Source organism: Pongo abelii, chromosome 17 (genome assembly GCF_028885655.2).
Source record: "Pongo abelii isolate AG06213 chromosome 17, NHGRI_mPonAbe1-v2.0_pri, whole genome shotgun sequence".
Classification (NCBI taxonomy): domain Eukaryota; kingdom Metazoa; phylum Chordata; class Mammalia; order Primates; family Hominidae; genus Pongo; species Pongo abelii.
In genome coordinates, this window is record NC_072002.2 from 25,214,356 (window position 1) to 25,234,862 (window position 20,507).

General features: G+C 42.5%; 1 protein-coding gene across 1 annotated transcript in view; it reads right to left on the reverse strand.

The window, feature by feature from the left end:
• RAB31 (RAB31, member RAS oncogene family) overlaps nt 1–20,507 on the reverse strand; it is a 154,449-nt gene that overhangs the window by 54,161 nt on the left and 79,781 nt on the right. The window contains exon 3 of the mRNA XM_024235838.3: nt 15,727–15,808. Within this exon, the coding sequence (XP_024091606.1) occupies nt 15,727–15,808 (82 nt within the window). The remainder of the gene's footprint in view (nt 1–15,726; nt 15,809–20,507) is intronic.

Consider the following 20,507-nt stretch of genomic DNA (forward strand, 5'->3'; position numbering starts at 1 on the left):
CCTCCTGGGCTCAAGTAATCCTCTCATCTCAGGTACCTGAGACTACAGGTGTGTGCCACCATATCCGGTTAATTTTTTAAAAAAGTTTTTATAGAGACAAGTTCACGCTATGTTGCCCAGGCTGGCTTCAAACTCCGAGGCTCAAGTGATCTTTTTGCCTTGGCCTCCCAAAGTGCTGGAATTAAAGGCATGAGCCACTGCACCCCGCTGGATTAGTGTTTTTTTAAAAGATAATATAATGAACTGGAATATTCCAATCCCTAGAATAATGTATAAAAAAGAAATCAATGATTTAATATGCTGTAGAAATGCATTTTTTCCCACCCATGAAATTGTCCAAGGGCAGTGAATCTCAGCTCATATACCTGCATGTTGGCAAACAAGTGGAATTTCCTAAAACTCCAGAACTATGCCCCAACCCACTCCTAGGTATGTCTATTCACATCATACACAGCTACCATGCTACGCATTTGCGGCGAAAGCCAGGATGGCCACGACGATCATAGAAAGTTAGTCTCATCTTGCCTTCTCTCCGCTCTGCCCAGGTTGGTTTGGTCTCTCCCATCCTTAGCCTCAGGGTCACAGTAAGCGTACCATGTTCAAGACAAGACCCCACTGTGTGGGACAGTATCTTCGCTGCACAGCCCTGAGGAGGCCTCCAAACAGGCCCCATCACACCAGATGCACTCAAAAACATACAGTGTCATCTACCCCAATGTGCCTAGAGCCCCAGACTCTGCACTTTGCTGTGTGCCAACCCAGGCTAGCTAGCACGGCCTTCAGACCCAGCCCCAGCTCTCACGCAGCCGCACCTCCCTCCTGTCCAAGCAAAGTTCGTCTTGCCTTGACTGGACGTCCAAAGTTTCCACAAGAGCCTTCAGATATCCAGTGAGCTCCAAACTGGCCACACAGCCACCAGAGAGATCCTGTTTTGAAGTGCTGGATTACGATATTTATTTACACTGACCACAGAATGTATTTATTTTTAACTTTCACTGTGGAAATTTTCAAGCATATCCACAAGCAGAGAGACTAGAATAATGGACTTCCATCTTCTCATTCCCTGACTTCAAGATCACCAATAACACATGGACCACTGGCTTCCTTTCCACCTCGTCTCACCTCCCGCTCCATTCCTACCCCTGGAGTCTTTTGAAGCAAATACTTGACATCATCTTATGTTAACTGAACATCAGAGTGATTGATTTCTTCCTACAGAAATCCAATTGTTTCACTTCCCTGTTCAGAATCCTTCAAACTTAGTATAAAAGCCAAGCTCCATTCTGTAGCGTCTTGGGTGGGCCTTGGTCCCTTCTCGGGCCCCCACCGCTTGTCTCCAGCCCCTGCCTTCTTGCTGCTCCCTAAACACAGGGGCAGGCCCACCGAGCCTCCGCACCTTCCCTGATGCCTTCTAGCAGCCTGGACCCTCCTCCACCAGCATCCTGAAGGCCCCTCCCTCACTTCTGTAACACCTTTAATCAACTGCCACCTTCCCTGAGAATCCTTCCCTGAATCCCTATCTGGACCATAGCAAGGACTCAACAAATATTTAATGACTGAATGCATGTAATAAAAGTCAATAACCCTGTGAAACCAGGGAGAGAAGACAGAGTTGTTCCTGTTATTCAGATGAGAAAACTGAGGCTCAGCATGGTTAAATGAATTGCCCAAAGACACACAGCTCTTTTTTTTTTTTTTTTTTTTTTGAGATGGAGTCTCTCTGTGTTGCCCAGGCTGGAGTGCAGTGGCGTGATCTGGGCTCACTGCAAGCTCCGCCTCCCAGGTTCACGCCGTTCTCCTGCCTCAGCCTCCCAAGTAGCTGGGACTACAGACACCTGCCACCACGCCTGGCTACTTTTTTTATATTTTTTTAGTAGAGATGGGGTTTCACCGTGTTAGCCAGGATGGTCCCAGTCTCCTGACCTCGTGATCTGCCCGCCTTGGCCTCCCAAAGTGCTGGGATTACAGGCGTGAGCCACCGTGCCCAGTCGACACACAGCTCTTAAATGGTGGAAAAGACTTTGAACACGGGTCTTGACTCCAAATTCCACGCATTTTCCATTCCTGTGTTGCTTCTCTGAAATGAAACATTGCTTCAGTTGATATGATTAAGACACAGGTTTACAGCAAATGTATTCATTCATTCAACAAACAGTATCTCGCTGTTTGAACACTCAGTAGGTGGCAGGCACTGTTCTGAGCAGCAGAGAAACTGGAGTGTGGTGGGCAGAATAGTGTCCCCCAAAGAGGTCCATGTCCTAATCCCCATCACCTGTGACTATGTTAGGGTACATGGGAAGGGGAATAGGGCTCATCAGCTGACCTTCATATGAGGACATTATCTTGCATTCTTTGGGTGGGCCCAGTGTCCTCACAAGGCTCCTCAACAGTGAAAGAGAGAGGCAGGGGAGTGGGAGAGAGATTTAAAATGCTACTCTGCTGGCTCTGAAGACAAAGGAAGGGGCTACAAGCCAAGGAATGCGAGTGTTCTCTGAAAAAGGCAAGGAAACAAGATTCTGCCCTTGTATCTCCAGGAAGGATTAAGGCCTGCAGATATTTTAATCTTATTCCAGTGATACCTATTTCTTTTTTTTTCAATCTTTTTATGTTTTTGTTTTTGTTTTGAGACAAGGTCTCATTCTGTTGCCCAGGCTGGAGTGCAGTGGTGCAATCTCAGCTCACTGCAGCCTCAACCTCCTGGGCTCCAGTGATCCTCCTGTCTCGGTCTCCTGAGTAGCTGGGACTACAGCTGCATGTCACCACACCTGGCTAATTTTTAAAAAACTTTTTGTAGAGATGGGAGTCTCATTATGTTGCCCAGGCTGGTCTTGAACTCCTGGGCTCAAGTGATCCTCCCATCTCAGCCTCCAAGTAGCTGGGACCACAGGCATGAGACCCACTTCTGACTTCCGACCTTCATAGCTCTAAGGGAGTCTCTCTGTGTTGTTTTAAGCCACCGAGTGTGTGGCAATCTGTTACAGCAACAACTGGAAACAAAAAGAGAAAGTGAAGACGGTAACAAGGTCCCTGCCCTCAAAAAGCGTCCTCTTTTCTTGGAGTGAGGGGGAGTCTGGCACCTTCCACGGGGCCACTCTGGATGCAGAGGTCTTCCTACGGCAGGTCCGTGCTCACTGCAGCCCAGCTGCCTCTGTTAGGACAGGCTGTCAGCGCCTCAGAAGCAGGTTCTTCTGTTACCAAAGTCTATTTGCTAATTTCCTATTCAAGAATGACGCTCATAGGCTTTATGGGGCTTTTCTACTGTATTTTAGCCAGACTTAGGAAATTAGCTCCATAAAAGAAAAGAAGAGGACAGAAGGGAAAGGGAGGGGAAGGGAGGAGAGGAAACAAAATTAGTTGAAGTGCTTCTTAGATTCTCGGCAAATCCACCTCCGGACCCCCTGAAACTCCTGTCTCAGCGGTGCTGTGTCTTGGCCCCACGTCCTCTGAGAGTTGGCAGAACGGAAACTTGGCCTCCACCCAAGAGGCACAGACAGTGCCTCATAATTAGAAGCTACTCGGGGCATCCCAGACTAAAACACACGCCAGCAAAATGTCATTGCCTGACCTGGGAGGGTGTTCATCTAGCGCAGTCACTGTACCTCCCAGAGCAGCCTGTCCCCACCAAGGAGGGGGCATATGGAAGAAGGGGACACGCACTGGAGAGTAAAGGCAACAGCAGGGTCTCCAGTGACAAAAGAACCCCCGAGGGGCAAGAGCAGGGCGGGAGCCTGTGTGTAAGCAGAAGAAGCCTGTCCACGCAGCTCTGAGGCTTTCCCCTCTGCCCACCTCTGTGTCCCCACAGCCCAGGCCACCTCCCTCACTGCCAGCATGGCCAACTCCCTCACTGCCAGCATGGCCACATCCCTCACTGCCAGTATGGCCACATCCCTCACTGCCAGCATGGCCACCTCCCGGGCTCAGGGCAGAGTTGTTTACAGTGTTTCCCTAAGAACTCCCGAAAGATATCTTCGTATATGAACATGTCCTTCCTCCTTCTCTCCTGTCACTGGCATTCTGACACCCAGGAGGGCTGTTCTGCACCTAGATTCCTATTTTCTTACAGGACACAACCCCCACAAATGGCACGACAGTTCTGGGGGCCACGTCTGTGGACCGAGGCAGTCCCCGCTCCACCTGCACAGCTGCCGTCAGGGTCCCCTCATGCCCCTCTCCAATACCTCTGCTCATACTTCGCTTTTGTAGTTTCCAGCACCAATTTTCAAATATCAATGAAACTCTTCAGCTGTAAAGCGCTTAATGAAGGATTCCTGGGGCTTCTCCTTAAAGGAGCTCAGCAGGCATGGCCCTCACCACAGCTGTTTATCTCACTTTAACAGCATAAACCCTATCTTCAAGCTCCAGGCCTGCCTCCTCCCCACACAATCGTCACTCAGTTTTCTCTTTCAAGAGAGTTACTAGGGGCATGGAGGAAGGGAATATTTCCAATGCCGGGATCTCAGTTTGCATTGGTTGAAAGCACAGTCATCCCAGCCTGGACAGTATAGTGAGACCTTGTCTCTGAACAAAAAACAAGCAAAAAATATTAGCCAGGCATAGTGGCTGGTGCCTATAGTCCCAGCTACTCGGGAGGTTAAGGCAGGAGGATTGCTTGAGTCCAGGAGGTCAAGGCTGCAGTGAGCTATGATCGCACCACTGCATTCCAGCCTGGGTGACACAGCAAGACCCTGTCTTAAAAAAAAAAAAAATGAAAGGAAAAAGAGAAGAAAAGAAAGCACAGTGCTCTTGTGAAAGGGGTGGGAGGAGAGCAAAAACTCGTATATACTCTATCCTCTCCCATGAGGAGGAATGCCTACAAAAACGTTCTATCGTAGGCTGGTGGGGATGGTGCAGGTCAGGAGCAGGATTCCGGGCTGTGCTGCTGGCTGGTGTTGCAGCTGGGACTGTATTTCCAATGCCTTCAGGAGAAAGAAAGGAGCTGCTCATTCTGAGCTTGTGAGAGGCTCCATTCTTCAAGAACTTCCAAAGGTCAAAATTTCCTCTGACTTTACTAATGGCCTATGAATAGTGAACCACTTTTTTGACCATAGATGCTGGGGCCCTGAAGAAAGCAGGAAAGACAGCAAAAGAGTTTCTTTGGATGTCTGTAAAGCCTGAATTTGACCTCAGCTATCTGCTGCTTCCAGTTCCTTTGCTTTCTCAAGGACCCATTCAGACCCAGCGATTCCACACAGCTTTGCGCCAGTGCATCCCAGCCCTCTGGGCACATGATCTCCAAACACCTAACCTTTCAAACCATGCAGACTGGCAGTCACTTGCAAAATTAATCTGAAGGAGGTGAACAAGTGGTATGGCTGAACAGCCTGGGGTGGCCAGATCTCCTGACTGCATGCATTAAGCCGTGGGCTCCTGGACGATGTGAGTGTGGCTCCCTCTTACAGGCATGCACCACCACACCCAGGTAGTTTTTTATTTTTTGTAGAGAGAGGGTCTCACTACGCTGCCCAGGCTTATCTTGAACTCCTGGGCTCAAGCTGTCCTTCTACCTTGGCCTCCCAATGTACTGGGATTAAAGGTATGATTCACTGTGCCTGACCTAACTCTTTATTCAAAATTTTTTCTCTGAGGTCAGCATTTCTAACCTACATGTAAATTCCAAAGAGTTGAAAGACAGCTGGCAACTTGCTTATCGTTGATAATTTACAGGTTTAAGGAGCAGGTAACCCCAAAGTCATCTACAAAGTCAACATAATCCTGACCAAAATCCCAGTTGGATTCTTTTGATAAATATTTACAAGCTGATCCTAAAATTCATTTGGAAATGCAACATACACAGAATAGCTAAAACAATTTTGAAAAAGAACAAATTTGGAGAACTCACATTTTCCAATTTGAAAGCTTACTACAAAGCTACAGTAATCAAGACAATGTGGTATTGGCATAAGGAGAAAAAATGTATATCAAAGGAATAGAACTAGGAGTCCAGAATCAGAGCCTCAAATTTATGGTCAGGTGATTTTCAATAAAGGTGCCAAGACAATCGGGCGAAGAATAGTCTTTTCAATAAACTGTGTTGGGACAACTGGACAGCTGCCTGCAAGGAATGAAGCTGGATCCTGTCCTTACAACATGCACAGAAATTAACTCCAAATGCATCACAGGGATAAAAGTGAGAGCTAAGACTATAAAACTCTCAGAAGAAAATGCAGGAGTAAACCTTTACGACCTTAGGTTAGGCTAAGACAAGTGTTGGTGAGAATATGGAGAAACTAAAGCGTTATACACAGCTGGTTTTCCACTTTGGAAAACAGTTTGGCAGTTCCTCTAAATGCTAATCATAGAGTTACCATATGACCCATCAATTTCACTTCTAGATACATACCTAAGAGATTTTTAAAAACATACATCTGGACGGGCACGGTGGCTTACGCCTGTAATCCCAACACTTTGGGAGGCCGAGGCAGGTGGACCACCTGAGGTCAGGAGTTTGAGACCAGTCTGGCCAACATGGTAAAACCCTGTCTCTACTAAAAATACAAAAAATTAGCCGGGCATGGTGGCAGCTGGCTGTAATCCCAGCTACTGGGGAGGCTGAGGCAGGAGAATCGCTTGAAAGCAGGAGGTGGAGGATGCAGTGAGCCAAGATCATGCCACTGTACTCCAGCCTAGGCGACAGAGAAGACTCCATCTCAGAAAAAAAAAAAAATACATCTACACAAAGAATTGTACGTGAATGTTCACAGCTATTCATAGTAGCCAAAAAGTTGGGGGAAAGTGGATATCCATCAACTGATGAGTGGCTAAACAAAATGTGGTCTATCCATACAATGGAATATTATTCTGCCATAAAAAGGAAATACTTTTATGACCCACACCACAATGTGAACCTTGATAATCTTATCCTAAGTGAAAGGATCCAGTCACAAACAACCACAGGTTGTATGATTCCATTTGTATGAAATGTCCAGATTAGGCAAATCTAGAGACAGAAAGTATCCCAGGGCTGGGGGATGTAGAGGGAGAACTGGGAGTGACTGCTAATTCATAAGCATTTCTTTCTGGACTGATAAAAATGCTCTAAAATGGATTGTGCTGATGGTTGAACAATTCGGAACACATCAGAACCCACCAAGGTGCGTACTTTAGATGGATGAATTGTATGGTACGTGAATCAGATCTCAGTAAAGCTGTTTTTAAATAAAGAAAAGAGGCTGGTAATACTCCACATACTGATAGTCAACACAGAAACAAATGTGGACAAAAGCAATTTTCAGTGAATGTGATTTCTAACTGCTAAAGCTCCAGAGTGGGTTATCCAGAAAAGATGAAAGTTGGCTCATCTGCTTCCAAGGCCGACAGAGAATGAGGACAGAAAGCACAGAGACAGAAGCTTGAGTGGGTCTAGAACAGGTAAGAAGGGGGTCAGGGAAAGAACTCCCTGCCAAGGAAAAAGTACAGAGAATTCCACTACTGCTGCTTCACTGGGCTCTTTTTAGAAACCATTTTCCAACATGGGGAGGGGCCGTCTGAGCCCAGAGGAAGGAATAAATATATCTTCAGAGCCATGGAAAGTCAAACATTAGCTCTACAGCTTCAGGTTTTTTAATGGGAAATTTGTGTTGGAATGTCATGAACTATGTAAAAGTATAGCACGGTGGAAAAAAATGGAAGGGAGATGGCTAAAGAAAGTTTCAGGTTGGAAGAAGTCAGTCCTCCATGGTATATAGAGAAAGAGAACCCAGGAGGGGCCTCTGGCAGATTAAAGTATTATCCCCAGCTCTTTACCTCTCCATGAACCCATGCCTTATTTATGCCAATGTTGCTTTTCAGTTCCTCTCGCTAAAAGCCACTCTATGTGTTGACTCTAGGCTCCTGCAGGGAGCTGGGCAGGTAAATTACCTTCTGTCGGCTGTGGACCGCTCTAGGCACGGCTCCTGTGTACATCCTTGCAAAGGTGCCTGCTGACCTGCTACTCTGTACTGTTCACAGCTTGGTGTGAAGCAGAAACCAGCACAATAACCCATTCCAAGAGGACAGGATAAAAACTTCCCAAAGGCTACACTGATGGTACAACAGAGGGAGCCCAATGGCACTCTTCCCCTCTTCATAGCCTTTGGTGGTACCAACACACCATGCACAAATCTTACTAATGTCAAGCTTCCAACAAATGGGATTCAACTGGGAAATGGTTAAATTTTTCAAAAAACATTTTTGTTAATAGACGCACCCTATGAATTACCATATCGCCACTGAATGAATGAGATAGGATGCCCATGACACACAGTTGGATTAAAAAAGCAACATTCAGACAGAGTATCAAGAATGAATAGGCTGGGCACGGTGGCGTGCCTGTAGTCCCAGCTACTCTGGAGGCTGAGGCAGGAGAATCGCTTGAGCCTAGGAATTCAAGACTACAGTGAGCTATGACCATGCCATGGCACTCCAGCCTGGGTGACAGAGTGAGACCCTGTCTCTAAAATAAATAAATAAAAATAAATAGAACGAATACTCTCTTATACAAAGAGAAGGAGGATCCTTTGAGATTCCTGTGCTCAGGAGAAGAAAAAACAATTTTCCAAGAGTACAAATTTGTACCACAAATATAAGACAGAATTATTACTGGGCAGTAAGTAGGGCATTAACCAGAATTCTGTGTATGTTAGGCAGAACTTGGTGCAATCATTCCACAAATAAATAAATATTGAATCATGAACACAAGCAAAGCACTGAGTGGAGCTTTCTTCCTTTAAAGACACAGAAATCTATGTCTTTGGCCAGGCTTGGTGGCTCACGCCTATAATCCCAACACTTTGGGAAGCCAAGTGAAATGGATTGCTTGAGGCCAGGAGTTCAAGACCAGCCTGCACAACATAGCAAGACCTCATCTCTACCAAATTTTTTTTTTGAGATGGAGTCTTGCTCTTTCACCCAGATTGGGGTACAGTGGTGTAATCTCAGCTCACTGCAACCTTCACCTTCTGGGTTCAAGTGATTCTCTCACCTCAGCCTCCCAAGTAACTGGGACTACATGTGCCACCACGCCCAGCTACTTTTTCTATTTTTAGTAGAAATGGGGTTTCACCATGTTGGCCAGGCTGGTCTCGTACTCCTGACCTCGTGATCTGCCCGCCTCGGACTCCCAAAGTGCTGGGATTACAGGCGTGAGCAACCGTGCCTGGCCCAAGTTTTTGTTGTTTTTTTTTTAAATTAGCTGCGCATGGTGGCATACACTGGTAGTCTCAGCTACTCAGGAGGCTGGAGCAGGAGGATTGACTAGGCCTGGGAGTTTGAGGTTGCAGTGAGCTATGATTGCATCACTGTACTCCAGCCTGGGTGACAGAGTGTGACCCTGTCTTAAAAAGATAAAATAAAATAAAATAAGAAAGAAAAAAAGAAATCTGTCTTTATATTGTCAAATCATAAACCCAAAGTGATTGTTTGTTTAAAATTATGAAAACTAAAAGAACGATAACATTTCTATGATGATAAAGAGGGGTAATAAAATTCACTGGACTCCAATAATTAATGAGACAGAACAAATAGCAATAGGCACAAGCAACAGCAGGGAATTTATTTTTAGCTCAAACATTAGGCAACATCATTACAAGCACAATTAAAGCCAGCAACAAGCTGCCAAAACAATTGAAAAATTGCCATTACTGGAGAGATGCAAGACTCCACCAGGGGACACCAGACAAGGACAGCCCAAGGATAACGAAATCAGGCCGTCGAGGGCTGGGGAGATCAGATGACCACATAGCCATATGGATATCAGTCACACACTCTCCACAAATCTAGACTCTAAAAATGTTCACTTTGAAATCGTTATCCCAAACTAAATCCGTCTTCCTCGAAGTATAGAGAAAGAATATCCCTACTGTGGAGTCATGCCTTGCACGTATAATACTAGTGGTTTCTTTAAAATTACGGATGTATCAATGGAGTCAGATGTCTACAACCTCTAAAAGTCAAATTTTAGGAAAAGCAATCACAATAATTAGAAATATCGTCATCTGAAAACTTCCCACTGGTATTCTTCTTTGTGATGGTAAATGGAACAAACTACAAACTACAATAGTCATTTTCGCAGATTTCAAGTTTCATCAAAAGACTATTCCCTGAATAGCCTGTTAGAGATAAGTGTTAAACATTCTGTTTTGATCACACAGAAATCTTTCCTTTGTGACACTGTAATATCAAATGAAAACAGCAGGTTATAAAGAATCACAATCCCATTGATATAAAATTATCAATCACGTACAGATATCTGAAGAATGATCATCTAATATCCATAGTGGAAATATCTGGGTAGTGGGAGTTTGGATAGTTTTACTTTCAACCATATGGTTTTTTGTGTGATTTTTCAATCAAAATAAAACTACAAAGCTCAGGACCCAGACTGCTGGATTCAATTTTCAGCTTTACACCTTATTAGCTCTGCGACATTGTGCAAGTTACTTGATGTCTCTGTGTCTCAATGACCTCACCTGCAAATGGGAATAACGACAGTTTCTACCTCAAAGTGCTTTTGCAAGGAGGGCTGAATGCATCAGTACACACAGGCACTCAGAACAGTACATGGAACACAGCAAGTCATCAGGGAACGTCAGCCAGGAGGAGAAGCAGAAGCATCGCTGACATTAAGCCAGCGATTCGCAAAATTGACTTATTGTGTTCATTAAAGGCAGCTGCAAAAGCAACTATTTCATAGCCAGAGGTAAAAAGGGAATCAAGAAACTCTCTCTGCTTAAGTTTACATAACAATACAAACAAAAAACCAGCAGATCAACTACAAGTAACACACACGTATATCAAGAAGTGAGGTCTCTTAAGTCGACATTTTTCCTTGAATGGGTCACCTCATTTGAGGAATAGGCAGGCACAGCTGATGGAGTTAAGGAGGTGCCCCAGGCAGCTGCTTCCCGTGCACAGAAGTCTGTGTTCTCAATTTAGCAGAAAAATAGAAGACTTTCTAATGAGGTTAGCATTTGTAGGCCAGAATATTCATCCTAATTTATTTCTTAAAACTGTTTAAAATGTATTTTTTAAGAAAATGTGTTTGATTTAAATATTTAATATAACTTTAATTAACATTTACTTTAGCATTCTGAAGGTGTTTTAAAGCATGTATTCTAAAGCAGAATTCATAAAAGACAAGATTATTGATTTGACCCTAAAAAACAAGTTTGACCATTAGAAACCTAAAATAGAAATTAAAATATAAATAACAAATGGAGACATTATGTATAATTTAATGTTAAGAGATTCTTACAAATTACCCAAGAAAAAAGTGGGTAAAGCTATAATCATTCAATTATTAAGATAAGAAATGAAATGGCTAAAAAATATGAAAAAAGTTTAAAGTCATTAGAAAGCAAATATATATTTTTTAAAGGATTATTTTTTCTTTCTCATTTTAATATAATACTTAGTTTGGGTACAAGTGAAAGAACATAACAGTGAAACACTGTGGGTCCAAATAACAGGTGGATTTTACAGTATGTATCAGAGACTCTGAACTAGCAATTCCACATCTACAATTTTAGATTAAGATTAGGTGCTTATTTTAGCACGCTTCTTTTAGCTTTATTTTATTATTATTTTTTAAATTTCAGTAGGTTTTTGGGGAACAGGTGGTGTTTGCTTACAAGAGTAAATTCTCTAGTGGTAATTTCTGAGATTTTGGTGCACCCATCACCCAAGCAGTGTACACTGTACCCAGTGTGTAGTTTTTATCCCTCACCCCCACTCCCACCCTTTCCTGCAAGTCACCGAAGTCCATTGCATCATTCTTAGGCTACTGCATCCTCATAGCTTAGCTCCCACTTATGAGTGAGAACATACGATGTTTAGTTTTCTATTCCTCAGTTACTTCATTTAGAATAATGGTCTCCAGTCGCATCCAGGTTGCTGTGAATGTCATTATTTAGTTCCTTTTTATGGCTGAGTAGTATTCAGTAGTATTGTATGGTGTGTGTGTATATATATATGTATATACACCACATTTTCTTTATTCACTCATTGATTGATGGGCATTTGGGCTGGTTCCATATTTTTACAATTGCAGATTGTGCTGCAATAAACATGCATGTGCAAGTATCTTTTCTGTGTAATGACTTCTTTTCCTCTGTGTTGATACGCAGGAGTGGGGTTACTGAATCAAATGGTAGATCTACTTTTAGTTCTTTAAGGAATCTCCATACTGTTTTCCACAGTGGTTATACTAGTTTACAATCCCATCAAGAGTGTAAAACTGTTCCCTTTTCACCACATCCATGCCAACATCTATTATATTTTGATTTTATGATTATGGTCATTCTTGCAAGAGTAAGGCCATATCGTATTGTGGTTTTGATTTTCATTTCCCTGATAATTAGTGATGTTGAGCATTTTTTCATGTTCATTGGTCATTTGTATAAATTCTTTTGAGAAATGTCTATTCATGTCCTTATACCACATTTTGATGGGATTGTTTGTTTTGTTCTTGCTGATTTTGTTGAGTTCCATGTAGATCTGGATATTAGTACTTTGTCAGATGTATGGATTGTGAAGATTTTCTCCCACTCTGGATTGTCTGTTTACTCTGCAGATTATTTCTTTCGCTGTGCAGAAGCTTTTTAGTTTAATTAAGTCCCATCTATTTATCTTTTTCTTTGTTGCATTCACTTTTGGGTTTTTGGTCATGATTCCTTTGCCTAAGTCAATGTCTTGAAGGGCTTCTCCAATGTTATCTTCTAGAATTTTATGACTTCAGGCCTTAGATTTAAGTCTTTGATCCATCTTGCACTGATTTTTGCATAGGGTGGGAGATGAGAATCCAGTTTCATTCTTCTACATGTGGCTTGCCAATTATCCCAGCACCATTTGTTGAATAGGATGTCCATTTCCCACTTTATGTTTTTGTTTGTTTTGTCAAAGATCAGTTGACTGTAAGCATTTGGCTTATTTCTGGGTTCTCTATTCTGTTCCATTTGTCTATATGCCTATTTTTATACCAGTACCATGCTGTTTTGATGACTATGCCGTAATAGTATAGTTTGAGGTCAGGTAATGTGATGCCTCCAGATTTGTTCTTTTTGCTTAGTCTTGCTTTGGCTATGCAGGCTCTTCTTTGGTTCCATATGAATTTTAGGATTTTTTTTTCTGGTTCTGTGAAGAATGACGGTGGTTGCTTTTTTTGTTTTTTTGTTTTTTGTTTTTTTTGAGACAGAGTCTCTCTCTGTCACCCAGGCTGGAGTGCAGTGGCATGATCTCAGCTCACTGCAACCTCCGCCTCCCGGGTTCAAGTGATTCTTCTGCCTCAGCCTCCCAAGTAGTTGGGACTACAGGCGCATGCCACCACACCCGACTGATTTTTGTATTTTTAGTAGAGACAAGGTTTCACCATATTGGCCAGGCTGGTCTCGAACTCCTGACCTCATGATCCACTCACGTTGGCCTCCCAAAGTGCTGGGATTACAGGCATGAGCCACCGCGCCCGGCCTGAATGATGGTGTTATTTTGATGGGAATTGCATTGAATTTGTAGATTGCTCTTGGCAGTATGTTCATTTTCACAATATTGATTCTAATCATCCATGAGCATAGGATGTGTTTCCATTTGTTCGTGTCTATGTCTATGATTTCTTTCAGCAGTGTTTTAAAAATGTTTTAATCTACAAATATGGGAACTTTTGTTTTAAAAGGGAATTTAGGTAAACTGAAAATTATATAAATTACCACTTGATTAGTTAGGAGATGATAATGAAAATTATAGATTATCCTGAATCCTGGATTCTTCCTTTTAGAAAGACAATAAACAGATCAATAATTGAATTAAGGCCCCAAACAGTAGCTCACACCTGTAATTCCAGCACTTTGGAAGGCCAAGGCAGGAGGACTGCTTGAGCCCAGGAATTCAAGACCAGCCTGGGCAACACAGCAAGACCTTGTCTCTACAAAAAAAATTTAAAAATTACCCTAGAGTGGTGGTGAGCACCTGTGGTCCCTGCTACTCGGGAGGCTGAGGTGAGCTGTGATTGCACCACTGCACTCCAGCCTGGGTGACAGAGCAAGACCCTGTCTCAAAATAAAGTGAATTAAATAATATATTGGAAGATGATAAGAACTGTGGAGAAAAATGAAGCAGGAAGTGAGTGGAGTAGGGCAAGAAAATGAGGTGGTGACATTTTAAACAGGGAGGTAGAGAAGGTGACATTTGAGTTTGGATCAGACAAGGGAAAATTCTACCAATTTACTCCATAGTCATCAACTCTGATAATTTCAATCAAGCTAACAGCTCTTGGCTAAGACAAGGTATTGGTTATCTCTGCTTGGCTATCCGTTTCAACTTTTTTTTTTTTTTGAGCTGGAATCTCGCTCTGTCGCCTGGGCTGGAGTGCAGTGGCGTGATCTTGGCTCACTGCAACCTCCGCCTCCTGGGTTCACGTCATTCTCCTGCCTCAGCCTCCCGAGTAGCTGGGACTACAGACGCCCACCACCACACCCGGCTAATTTTTTGTATTTTTAGTAGAGACGGGGTTTCACTGTGTTAGCCAGAATGGTCTCGATTTCCTGACCTCATGATCTGCCCACCTTGGCCTCCCAAAGTGTTGGGATTACAGGCGTGAGACACCGCGTCCAGCCTCAACTTTTATATTATGACTGACACCTGCAATCCCAGCACTTTGGGAGGCCAAGGTGGGAGGATTACTTGAGGCCAGGAGTTCAAGACCAGCTTGGGCAACATAGCGAGACCCCCGGCTCTACAAAAGAAAAAAAAAATCAGCCAGGTGCAGTGGCTTGTGCCTGTAGCCCAGCTACTCAGGAAGCTGAGGCAGGAGGGTCTCTTGAGCCCAGGAGGTCAAGCGTGCAGTGAGCCATGATTGTGCCACTGCACTCCGGCTTGGGAGACACAGCAAGACACAGCAACTTTTATAATATACGCTCTAGTTATTATGCAAGTATCCAGCAATAGACACTGTGTTAGTATTCGTCATTTCCCTTTTCTGAATCTAAAGCCATGACCTTCTAAAATATATAGTCTTCTCCATAAGTATTTTCAGCAAATAAAGAGAATTAGGAGTAAAAGAGAAGTCATCCACTGTTTTGATAACCCAGCTGTTTTAATTGACCCATTTTTCCAGTAAGAGACCTCAGATTTTCCTTGGGGCGCTAAGCCTACCTGACTTCCAGACAACGTGGTTCAGGTGGGGCTGACACCAGCCCTTGCCTCTAGGGGTCAATGTACTGCCGGGTCCCACCAGTAGGGGCACCAAACCCTCCAGAACAAGGTACCACCTGAAGTTCAGGAGTGAGCACGGGGCCTAAGGCAGGCCAATGAGAACTCAGAGGCACTAAGATGTATGTTCCCACTTGCAGAAGAGGTGCATGCTCACCCAGTAGTTGCTAAAAAGGCTGAAGGTAGGTGTAGAGATGCTTTTGGGGCCATCCTTACCACCCTTGAGGTAAGGAGGGAGGGTGAGTCTGCCTAAAAATGAACCAAATCGACAGTGCAACCACAATTGCACTAAATGGAAAGAAACAGAAATAAAGAGAGATGGGCTCCTCTCACAACATGTTTGGGGACCTGAACTCAGCCCCGCCTCACCCTAGGTACCCACTTAGACTTTTCACATAGCTAATGAGTACATTTTCTTTTTGCTTACATCATTTCAAGCTAGGTTTCTGCCACCTGCAACCAAGAGTCTTGTCTAATGCAAACAAACCTTCAGAAGCTGATCTTATTTTCACTGGATCTTGTTTTCACCAAAAAACAGCATATACTCACCCGTTCCTGACCAGCAGTGTCCCAGATGAGGAACTTGTGAAGTTCATTTCCACAAGGCACAGTTTTGGTCATAAAAGATGCCCTGAAAAAAGAGAGTCAGCATCTCCACATTACTGCATTGTTTCTTCACAAAGATTCACAAATCAAACAAGTTAAATGCTACACCTCAGCAGGACCCCAAAAAGCCCTGGTCCTTGGGAACCACTAAGACGAGAAAAGGGCTAGAAGACTCATGACACCCAAAAGAAAATATTTCTCATTTTCTGTTAGTTCAACTGGGGGTTTTGAAACAAAACAAAACAAAACAAAGGAGGCATTCAAAAGACTGTTTCCGGCCGGGCGCGGTGGTTCATGCCTGTAATCCCAGCACTTTGGGAGGCCAAGGTGAGCAGATTACAAGGTCAGGAGTTCAAGACCAGCCTGGCCAATATGGTGAAACCCCATCTCTACTAAAAATACAAAAAATTAGCCAGGCCTGGTGGCGGCGTGGTGGCAGGCACCTGCAGTCCCTTGCAGTGGTGGCAGGCACCTGCAGTCCCTTGCAGTGAGCCAAGATCGCACCATGGCACTCCAGCCTAGGTGACAGTATGAGACTTCATCTCAAAAAAAATGTATATAATAATAAAATAAAATAAAAATAATACAAAAACTAGCCGGGCATGGTGGTGGGTGCCTGTAGTCCCAGCTACTTGGGAGGCTGAGGCAGGAGAATCACTTGAACCCGGGAGGCAGAGGCTGCAGTGAGCCAAAATCGCACCACTGCACTCCAGCCTGGGTGACAGAGCAAGACTCCGTCTCAAAAAAAAAAAGATCATGTTTCTAAAACCAGTTAGCTTCAATTATTAAAATACCCCCAGATCTCAGGAAAGAATACAACCTCGGATTTTAAAAACTTAAAATAATTAAGAGTGAAAATGGCAGCTGGTATGTTGGCACGTAATGTTTTTGGTCTTACAATGGCATAAAGAAAAAGTTGTCTTACATATTTACTATGCTAATATGAATCCAACACTAGTAGCAACTAATAGAATACTACATCTAAGTCCCAACCTGCTTGCATAAATGCAAGGACGAAGATTGGCAGCTTAACACATATTTATGTTTTCTCTATAAAAAAGGAAGGATTCTTTTTTCCTCCCTTTTAAGTCCAAAAAGAAAGGATTTTAAAGCCTCAGTAGATCATGAAACACTATTTTATTTTTTGCATATTTCCTTTTAAAAAGCATTTTCTTTGTGCTCATGAACGGTATAAAAATACCAGGAATGTTCAACAGCCTTGACTTTTATGACAGAAAGTTTCCTATTCATTAAAAAATAGCAAGCATCCCCAGTAGTGGGACAACCTGGTATGAGAGCCTCCTGAAGTGATGGAATAAGAAGTAGATACATCACCTATACAGCATTCTGGCCACAAATGTTTAGTCTGAATTTAATTGTAAGAAAACAATCAGACAAATGTAGAATGTGAAACATTCTGTAAGACAAGCTGGCCTGAATGCTTCAAATAAGTCAATGTCATGAGAAGCAAACCAGAAAAATACAGGGAGATTCTTCTAGAATCTAGATTGAGAGGAAAGAGACAAAACAACCAAATGCAATATATGAATCTTGGCTGGATCCCAGATTAGGGGGAAAACAGCTTTAAAATATATTTGGCCAGGTGTGGTGGCTCTTTTTTCTGTAATCCTACCCCTTTGGGAAGCTGAAGCAGGAGGATGGCTTGAGGCCAGGATTTCGAGACCAGCTTGGGCAACAGAGTAAGACTCCTTCTTTACAAAAAAAAAAAAAATTTTTTTTAAATCGGCTGAGCATTATGGCACAGCCTGTAGTTCTGGCAGCTCGGAAGACTGAGGCAGAAGGACAGCTTGAACCCAGGAGTTTGAGGCTGGTAGTGAAGCGCCAAGATTGCCCTAGTGCACTGCAGTCTAGATGACATAGTGAGACCCTGTACCCCCTAACCCCCACAAAAAGATATTTTAAAAACAACTCAAAAATTTTAAATTCACACTGTATGCAAAATATTATCACTGATTCAAATTAATTTTGTAGGTATGATCATGGTGTCCTCATTATGTTCTTATTAGGAGATGGACCCTGGGGTTTTCGGGGTAAAGAGTCAGGGGTTCTTTACCTTACTTTCATATAGTCCAGCCTGGTCCACTAGCATTCATCATAGTAATATTTCCTCAGCCTCTAAATCTTCTAAGAATAAGAGCCAATTACAGAAGTCCCAAGTAGAAAAGTCTACTGCAATTCCCACACTATCTCCACAAAAACCAAAGGCTAATAATAGTTAGAGAGTTCTAATTACCAACCTACAATTGCACTAAATGAAAATTCTAAGTATTCTAAGTGACAAATCCAGTATTATCAAAATCACATCTATTCTTTTATTTCTTTAAAAGTGTTTAAAATGTATATTCAGACTACTGGGAAGACCTAATATATTCCAAAAATGTTAATATCTTTATTACTTTTCCCATTTTAAAAGCAACATATGTATTTCATAAAAAAGAAATTCAAAAAAACAAAAAGGAAATCAAAACCAATCGTATTTCACCACCCAGCCATAGTCACTGCTAATAAATTGGTATATGTCCTTCCCAATTATTTGTATATGACTTTTAAAATGGGATTATTCATTCAGTTCTTTGTTTCCTTTTATTTTTAGCTGATACACAATAATTATGCATCTTATGGGATACAGAGTGATAAGTACATACATGTATGCAATGTGTAATTATCAAATCAGGGTAATTGGCATATTCATCACCTTGAACATTTATCATTTCTTGGTGTTGTGAACATCCAAAATTCTCTCTTCAAGCTTTTCGAAAATATACACTAAATTATTGTTAGCCTTATTCATCCTACAGTGCTACAGAACACTAGAATATTTTCCTCCCATCTAGCTATAACTTTGTGACTGTTGACCAACCTCTCCCTACCCTTCCTTCCCCCAACCCTTCCCAGCTTCTAATAACTACAATTCTACTCTACTTCTATGAGCTCTTTTTTTAGCTCTCGCATATGAGTGAGAACATGTAGTATTTCTCTTTCTGTGTCTGGATTATTTCACTTAACGAAATGTCCACCAGGTTCATCCATGTTGCCATGAACGACAGGATTTCATTCTTTTTTATGGCTGAATAGTATTCCAGTGTGTATATATACCACATTTTCTTTACCCATTAATTCATTTTACTTTGTTTTGTTTTTTTGAGATGGGGTCTTACTCTGCCAACCAGGCTGGAGTGCAGTGGCGCAGTCTCAGCTCACTGCAACCTCCGTATCCCAGGTTCACGTGATTCTCCTGCCCCAGCCTCCCAAGTAGCTGGGATTACAGGCATGTGCCACCATGCCCAGCTAATTTTTGTAATTTACTTTAGTAGAGATAGGGTTTCACCATGTTGGCCAGGCTGGTCTCAAACTCCTGACCTCACCCTCCTTGGCCTCCCAAAGTGCTGGGATTACAGGTGTGAGCCACCAAGCCAGCCTCCATTCATTTGTTGATGGACACTTGGGTTGATTTCATAGCTTGGCTGTTGTGGATAGTGCAGCAATAAATCTGTGAGTGCAGGTATCCCTTTGATATACTGATTCACTCTCCTTTGCATAAATACCCAGTAGTAGAACTGCTGGATTGTATGGCAGTTCTATTTTTAGCTTTTTTGAGAAACCTCCATGCTGTCTTCTATAATGTCTGTACTAACGTACACAGTGCTTAATTTACCAACAGAGTACAAGAATTCCCTTTTCTCTTCACCCTTGCTAGCATTCGTTATTTTTTGTATTTTTAATGATAGCCATTCTAACTGGAGAGAGATGATATCTTCCTGTGGTTTTTAATTTGCATTTCCCTGATGATAGTGATGTTGAGCATTTTTCCATAAACTTGTTGGCCATTTGTATGTCTTCTTTTTAGAAATGTCTACTCAGATTCCTTGCCCAATTTAAATCATTTTATTTGGGTTTTCTTTGCTGTTGAGTTGAGTTGCTTGTATATTCTGGATTTTTGTCCCTTTTATTTCAAAGTTCAAGTTGAAAGTCATAAGTAGTAAAGTAGCCTTTCAAGAATCTTCAAATAATTGAATAAAATATTTTATAACCTGAAGGTAACTGGCCACTGCCCAACATCCGGGTACCTTTGATAGATATCATGTCATGAGTTTTAACACATTTTGACTTGTAATTGTTCTGCAGTATGGAATGTCGAAAGTTAATGTTGGAGAACTAAAGACTGAGTCATTCCTCATCTGACTCCTCTGTTGTTCTACAGTTTTGATCTTTGGGCGACAGCCTCAGCAGGCACATTACATTTCTGTGGTTTCATCAAAAATGCTTATTTCGATGTCTAGTGAGTGTGAAATCTGGATAAAGCCTCTCCTACATACATTATGGTTCTATGGTTTTTCTTTAGTATGAACTCTCTGATGTCAATTAATGCTTGAACTCACGATGAAGGGTTTGCCATAATCATTGTGTTTGTAAGGATTCTCCCAAGAATGAATTATTGGATGCTGTGGGAGAAGTGAATTGTGCATGAAGACCTTTGCCACACTCATTTCATTTGGAAGGCTTCTCTCCAGTACAGACCACCTGATGGTAAGTGCTGACTGCACACTGAAGGCTTTGCCACACTCATTACACTTGTAAGGTTCTTCTCCAGTGTGAATTCTCCAATGTCTTGCAAGTTGTGAATTGCGACAGAAAACCTTGTCACATTCATTACATTTGTAGAGTTTCTCTCCAGTATAAACTCTCTCCAATGATGTGCAAGG